The 8,170-nt window shown below is 38.1% G+C and overlaps 1 protein-coding gene across 1 annotated transcript; it reads right to left on the reverse strand.

The window, feature by feature from the left end:
• Window positions 1-3,263: 3,263 nt before the first annotated feature.
• LOC139726258 (late histone H2A.L3) lies at window positions 3,264-3,736 on the reverse strand. Its single transcript, XM_071637328.1, has one exon. The coding sequence runs from the start codon at window positions 3,693-3,695 to the stop codon at window positions 3,315-3,317; it is 381 nt and encodes a 126-aa protein (XP_071493429.1). The 5' UTR covers window positions 3,696-3,736; the 3' UTR covers window positions 3,264-3,314.
• Window positions 3,737-8,170: the final 4,434 nt, after the last annotated feature.

The following is an 8,170-nucleotide window of genomic DNA, read 5'->3' on the forward strand; positions in this document are numbered from 1 at the left end:
CGTCTCCGTCGCTTAGCCCAGGATTATTTTTTCGTTCTGTTTACACTCACTTGCTTGGCACCGCAATTGCGGTGCTAACCCCTGCTATTTTGCAGGGCCAGATAGTACCGTACTATCGGTGGGGCTAGCCCACTTTGGCAAAAACGAGTGTAAACAGAAAGTGGGCTAAGGATAGTCCCGTACCAACGGTGGGGCTAAGGCCCCCCCCCCCCCCCTTAGCCCCACCGTTGGTCCGGGGCTAAGCAAAATTTTACAAGTGTAAAAAGCCCTTAAAAAGGTCAGTTTTCTCCTTAGCCCCGGACAAGAGATAGTACGGGACTAATTGGCGAGTGTAAAAAGCTGAAAAAATTGGTACGGGACTAACGATAGTCCTGGGTCAGAGAAAGTCCGGGGTTAAGAAACACAAGTGTAAAAAGCCCTTTACACTTGTAAAATTTTGCTTAGCCCCGGACCAACGGTGGGGCTAAGGGGGGCCTTAGCCCCACCGTTGGTACGGGACTATCCTTAGCCCACTTTCTGTTTACACTCGTTTTTGCCAAAGTGGGCTAGCCCCACCGATAGTACGGTAATATCTGGCCCTGCAAAATAGCAGGGGTTAGCACCGCAATTGCGGTGCTAGCACCGCAATTGCGGTGCCAAGCAAGTGAGTGTAAACAGAACGAAAAAATAATCCTGGGCTAAGCGACGGAGACGAAGTCCGACCCTCACTGACCAATCAGAAACGAGGTCATCAAGTGCTGCCGGTGCGTGCGTGTACTTGTACAGTACACAGCGTAATTATGAATATTCGTGTGGTTTGGAAAGTCCTGGGCTAAGAAATACGAGTGTAAAAAGGTCAGTTTTCTCCTTAGCCCCGGACAAGAGATAGTACGGGACTAATTGGCGAGTGTAAAAAGCTGAAAAAATTGGTACGGGACTAACGATAGTCCTGGGTCAGAGAAAGTCCGGGGTTAAGAAACACAAGTGTAAAAAGCCCTAAAGTACCCCATGTGCTGTAACAACTTACCCCAACATCGGGGAAAGTTGTTACAAAATTTTGTGTTTATTGATTACGTAATATCTTGTTTATATTATCTGGACTTCCTAAGTTTGTACTGTTTTTAATTAAAGGAGGAAATAAAGTATCCTCAAAGCAAAAATGAAGCCGATTCCTCTATTCGTTTTTTGTACAGACCTAAAAATGTGAAAATTGTAACAACTAGACCCGGTCTCCCCTACCTTTTGTAGTGAAGGGAAGTTTGTACACATACGGAGTACAGTATACATAATAGAGGAAAGCTGCCAGTACACTGTATTCAATAATCCTCCTGCAGTCCGGGACAGAAACGCGAGAGCAAACACAAAAGTGGGATTGTCCTCTTTGCGATAAGTTTCATCAACCACTAGCACTGATACACTCAAACGCAATAGATGATAGTTCAAGCTCTGCTAAACATCACAATCACTGTTCATTGATTGAAAAAAAAGTACATAATTTCACGTTGAGTAATAATTTATATCAAATACCAGATAATATGAAACTGAAACGCCTTTAGTAATAGGCAAGACATTTTTTTTTTCTCCCCGGGGGTGGGAGAACTATGTGTGTAAGCCTACTTATATGCAAACATATGAGCTGTACAATGAATATCTCGTGTCTTCGTTAATTTTCTTTTTTGATAATTAAGTTAAGTTTGTCACATTTCTTACCATATGGATTTATAGTAAATTGGTCTCATACATTCTGCATGTATGCATTTTGTGTGATCAAGAAGCATTGATAAGTTTGGTCAAGAAAGTCAAAACGTGTGAGTTGGTATGTTATAGGCTATTAGGCCGATGCATGGTTGCATGGCTTTGTATATTCGTTTATTTGGGTGAATCTTCATCTCCCCCCCCCCCCCCTAAGTTACATGTATAGGTTACCGATTTATGTGATAAATCAGCATTCATGAGGAGAATCTCACGTGTTATTTGTTTTGTGTGTGTGTTATGTGCATGTTTCTTTGTGAATATGATTTATATTAAAGTATATTTGCACGAAATTCAAATAAAGAATACTAAACACAAATACAGTGTACTCTGAATATCTAAGCCCGGCTGCTGGACATACAAACAAAATGACCTACGTGTACTTGAATAAGTCGTCCGGAGCACGATTGCAAATTCATATTCATTGGAAAAGTGTACATGGCATTATTATATAGTGCTCTTACATTTCATTCAAACATAAAAATTTCTGTGACTTGATTATCCGTTCAATGAAACTTAAAAATGTCTTGTGGAAGTAAACATTTCCAGCTGATTTTGGTAGAGCAGACCATACAGGCCTACGCAATGCATGCGATTAAACATTACAGCTGTATTCACATATTGGTAGTTCCTAAATGTTGTATTATTTTATATTGATTATTTAGAGAAAAATATTAAGAACATGTGGAGAGATAGATACTAAAGTATCTCTATGTTCCTATAACTCCTGCCAACCTTGATAATTCCACAGTGCTAGAACTTATCTTTGGCGGGAACCCACCAGACGTTCCCCTTTTGTTCATGTATGCAGTAACAGGGATGAAATATTAATATGACAGAACATAACTAATACGCATGTATGTATACTGTATAAGACAATTAGATTGTCTACGTAGTAGAATGTACACTATGTTCACTTTTCCAAACGGGGAAGTGCTTTATTAATTCGCTACGGTTATATTAAGTGTCGTTTTCCAGTAGGAGGCCTGTTGAAACATTCAGTCACCTTTATAGGCAGAACTGTATTTTTACTGTACGGTGGGAGAAAAATAATGCAGGAAATACCAATTACTGTTCAGGGGAAGAAGTTACTCGATATAGTGATGACATGGGTGAATTTCTATTTCCTGTCCACCCACCTAGAAGGCAGAACACGCCAGACATACGAATCAGTAGCAAGCCGTCAATAGGACCCCTATATCGAGTACGTTATGGTACGTGTTGTGTACGGTAGGATCAGGGTGGCAGCGTGGTGTCTCTTTTCCCACCTGCCTGATAGGATCAGGGAGGTTTTGCCTTATGACCTCCCTGGTATAACAGGATCAATTCATGAACTTGATACCAATTAATTTGTACCACTGATTGCACTTTGCATACATGAATCACTATAGTAGTTGGTATACCTAAGTGAAACCCATGAACACGATGAACACATTAGATAATTACATTTTTTTAAACGCAACTTACACCTTAAAATTACGAAAGATTACAATTCAAGAGTATCTCAGATATCTTTTTTGATCATGTGGTGGCTCTGAAAAGAGCCGTTTGGTCGGTTGGCGAATCACAGTAAATCGACTGATTTACTTGCTCGCCTTGGCGGTCTTCTTGGGGAGGAGCACGGCCTGGATGTTTGGCAGCACACCACCCTGGGCGATGGTTACTCCGCTGAGAAGCTTGTTCAACTCCTCGTCGTTGCGGACGGCGAGCTGAAGATGACGGGGGATGATCCTCGTCTTCTTGTTGTCACGGGCAGCGTTGCCAGCCAACTCGAGGATTTCGGCAGCCAGGTACTCGAGCACGGCAGCGAGGTAGACTGGAGCACCAGCACCAACACGCTGGGCATAGTTGCCCTTGCGGAGGAATCGGTGAACACGACCGACGGGGAACTGAAGTCCAGCGCGAGCCGATCGGCTCTTGGCCTTAGCGCGGGCCTTTCCACCTCCTTTGCCACGTCCAGACATGATGAGTTAAGATGTGTAGTGATTTGTTCCGAAGAAAGAACTGTGCCTTGTGACGGATTCCAGCTACCAATAAATAGGGTTCTGTGCGATCCGCACGCAGTCAAATTTCCTGCCACGGGGATGCAGCAGCCAATCAGAGATGAGAACCGCGATTCGCGCTAGCCTAATTTGCATGCGAGCGATTCTGGCGCCACATGGATTGGCATTATGTTCCATGCAACAGCATAGCATGGATATTGTGCACAGAGCAAACAAAGGTAGCCTATGCAGCTGTGTTATTCCCCTTTGAATGCCTTTATTACCAGCGGGCAGAGGTCTTGAAATTCTGTTTGTATGACCGGAGAATGTCCTTCGAAGGTAAATGGATATCCCCTGCCATCGAATGAGCGAATCCCTTTGGAGATTTCGGACAATGTACATCGTATAATGCATGTAAATGGTATATAACATGTATGTGTATAGCATAGGACCCAATTCACGATAAACATGTTAGGCCCTGTGTGTATATATATATGTATGTATATATATATATATATATATATATATATATATGTGTGTGTGTGTGTGTGTGTGTGTGTGTGTGTGTGTGTATCGAATACATTGTATGATATACATATACTATATGCCAAATCTGTCGCAAAGGTTTGATCGCGCGCTAATCGATTTAGAATCCCGTAAAATAATAGTAACGATAAAAATGACCATTCATGGCTCCAATTACATGATGCTGTCATTTAAACAGAAGTAAAAGATAAGGATTGCTGTCAGCTGAATAATTTCGTTAGGTAATATACAACAGCTTGTAATCTCATCAGTAATTCCGCATCGCTAAAATGTTGATGTGCACTCCGATATAGAACGATGAAAGTGACTAACATGAGATCGACTAAAATCGTTCAATGTTTGAATCTATAACATTTCTAAAATACGAGCCTCAATATGTAACGAATTCAATTCAATTCAATTCATTTCAATTCAATTGTGCTTTATTTCCACTCAATGTTCGACAGAAACTATGCAAATACAAAGAATAAGTTTTGGTAAGATTGTACCAAGCAATTCAGATCACAGATCACAAAGTTGTTTACAAAATATTAACTATGACTAGAAACAATGCATATTTTGCGATAATGATGATAAAAAAGTGAAATGTAAGATGGAAAAGAGTGATCTACTGAAAAGCGGAGCTTGTAAAACGTAGATCGCTCATAAAACAAAATGCCGAAATCATGTCTGTATCCTTGGTAGTTTCCAATGTCTTTGAATTTTAAATTCAAAAACTCAAATTAAAAACAAAGATTTCGAAGCTAAGTGAAGCTCTTACGTATAAAATAGTGCTTAGACACGAACGAACGAACACACACACACACACACACACACACACACACACGCACGCCTGTTCTTATATACGCATACCCTACATTCATAATCACATCTGCATGGATTCTTTTTCTATTTTATATTAACGACTGTTTTTGCTTTTGAGTAGTTGAAATCTGCGAATACCTAACATATTCAAATGACACTATGAATTAAAATAATAAACCAGAAAAGTAGTTTATAGGGTCTAAATTATATACCCCCATCAAAAAAGACATGACTTCGCATACACTGCTCATCTGACATGAGGTTTCATAATCGCATACGGTATAGATCATGGCGTTGCAAAGGGTACTTAGTACATTATTGCACTTACTGGGCAACCTGCAATATATTATACAGTATTCACGCATGCACATCGTCTACGATCACGAAACAATTAAAATGTCATGACGTTAGCGTATACCCTCACTCTGCATGTGTGTCTATTCCGTGATGCATTCTTCGAATGGCGCGCTTTGTCAAGTACAATTGTAATACTCTTTAGTACTTGTTGCTATATTGTGTTTTTGTAATTGTACATTACGTGTTGGCTATTGCCCAATCAAAACTTTAAAAAAAAAAGAGAAAAAAGTAACAGATTTAAAAAAGAAATTCCGTTTCGAGAGTATAAATCATCAGTTCACTGTTGAGTGTTCGATCCCCTCCACGGGCGCCGAATCAAACACCTCCACTTTTCAAGTCTTCATGACGCTCAGATATTCCTGTCATAATACAGAGTCAAGAGCTGTTCTCTATTTATCAATATTATATTATTATTATTATCGTTACACTATAATGATATTTTATTAGCATGTCACTTTTAGTCCATATAATTGTTAGTATCATCGTGGTTATATATAATCGTTTTTATCTTTTAGGTTTATTGTCCTTTTTTTCATCTCTGTTCTGTATACAGTCATGTAGGCCTACCTGTGTGCACATCTTTTGTCTTCTATTTTACTGCTGTCGAGTGTTAATATTCTTTGTAATACATGTATTTGTGTTTTTGTGTCTTGTTATTATGCATTCAATATAAGCTAATATCATTGATACTCGTAGGAGTGTTCGAATATCGAAATACTAATATCACTAACATTTGCCATCTACTTCTGTGATATCGTTCGATTAAATTTATCTCTTTCTGTGTCACGGACCTTGGACAGTGTGTAAGGTACAGCTCTATAGGTTTTTCCTGTGCCAGTCGACACTCAAAGCAGACAAAGGATTAAAGGGATTGTATAGTTTTGGTTGAGACCTAATTTCAGGTTTCTAACATTTTTTGGTGAGATAATGAAAAACCTCTATGAATAATTGTGAAAGAGCATGTAATTGTATGAGGAATTCAACGTCTATTTGATGAAAATTGGTTTTGAAATGGCTGAGATATCCAAAAAATAGCGATTCTAAGAAAGTGTGGGACCCACACTTTATTACGATCGTTTTGTTTTACTTTGTTTTTGGATGTTTCAGTCATTCCAAATCCGATTTTCATCAAATAAACTTTGAATTCCTCTTAAAATGGTATGCTCTGTACTATATTATAAGTGTTTTCTTGGTATCTCGCAAAAAGTTAACAGCCCAATTCTCATCTTCACCAATACTGTACCATCCCTTTAAAGAAGGAGATAGGAGAAATCCCTACCGATCTCCGGTTCCACAAAGTTCTGACGTACAGTATCATTCTGTCAAAGCTTTTTTGCACGTATTCAACAAAAGTATAAAATCAAATCTCTTCTATTTCTATTCTTAATTGCATTGATTTTTCTGTCAATGAAGATTATCATTACATGACAAACACAATGCACTCGAATTTTTTTCCAGGACAGTTTCAATTTTGGCAAATACAACTGTACATATCCTGACTAAGGTTTAATTGATTGGATTATAAGTAATTCTATAGAGACAGACAAAGTTATGTCATAGTAATTGATATTATCACCCTTTATCAGATTGGAAAGAGGCATCTTTCAAAGGTGCCCTATATTCCCCCTTTCTTCGTGGGATTTCATTCAGTACGCTCAAAAAAAGCCAAATAATTATATAGAAGGCATCAAAATTGGTAACATGGAACACAAGGTCAGCATATACTATTGCTGATACAACCTGTTTTATTGAATGGTACTAATACCTCTTTTGAACCTTTTTTTTTTAATGTGGTTGATAATTAGTTGTGGTTATAAAATTAATTTATCTGAAAGTGAGTGTTTGGCTTGGTTCAACAATAAAGGGGTCAAATGAGAGACTTTTTTGTGACAAAAGACTCATTTGGAAGGATTCATTCTTCCTTTTCTTGTCTGCATGGGGGTTAACTTCTCTGTTGGATACTATTCATGATCTCAATTTGTACAAAACTGAATTAAGATCAGTTGAATAATCCTTTGTGCTGGTTTGCGAGAAGTTTATTCTTAATTGGGAAGATGTAACTCAAAATCTTTATATCAAAACATTAATTTTACAATTTTTTGAGAATTTATTCTCAACTCTGTATTTATTCCTGAAAGATATTTGAAGGATATTGATAATCTAGTTTTAATGTGGAGTGGTGGTAATGGTAGCGTTAAACGCATCTTTCTTTGAAATGATTATACATGTAGTTCTTGTGGTCTCAGAATGATTGATGTACGCACAGGTCTATGTTCATTTACCCTTGCTCAGAAATGAACATTGAGCAAGTCTGATGAATGTAACCAGGGTTTGTGAAAAAAAAGTGTTACTTTTATATAGGCCTACGTAGATAATACAGATATTCCTTTTACAGTTTTAGGACCTTTGCCCAAGAAGGGTTAAAAGAATCTTGTATGTCAACTTTCAGAGTCTCTTAATTAGAACTTGGTATGTGTTCAAAACATTTTTAAACTATGGACTTGCAGAACTGCATAAGTTAGATTTGATTTAGTGTGAGAACTTTTGCATAAAGCAATTAAGTATTTCAACATTGAACTTGAATTCGAAAAAGTTAAAATGTTGTTTTATAGAAATTTTAAAAAGTTAAAATCATGGCCGTTAAAAATGGCGCATAAAGAAAATGGACTGGAAAACGTTTAAAACTTGTTAATATCGAACAACTTTAAATGGAAGTAATGCAAGAGATTTCTTTCTGGAATATGTGGTGG

The sequence above is a fragment of the Diadema antillarum genome, unplaced genomic scaffold (assembly GCF_040938485.1).
Source record: "Diadema antillarum isolate AM-2024a unplaced genomic scaffold, OU_Dant_1.0 scf00000017, whole genome shotgun sequence".
NCBI lineage: Eukaryota > Metazoa > Echinodermata > Echinoidea > Diadematoida > Diadematidae > Diadema > Diadema antillarum.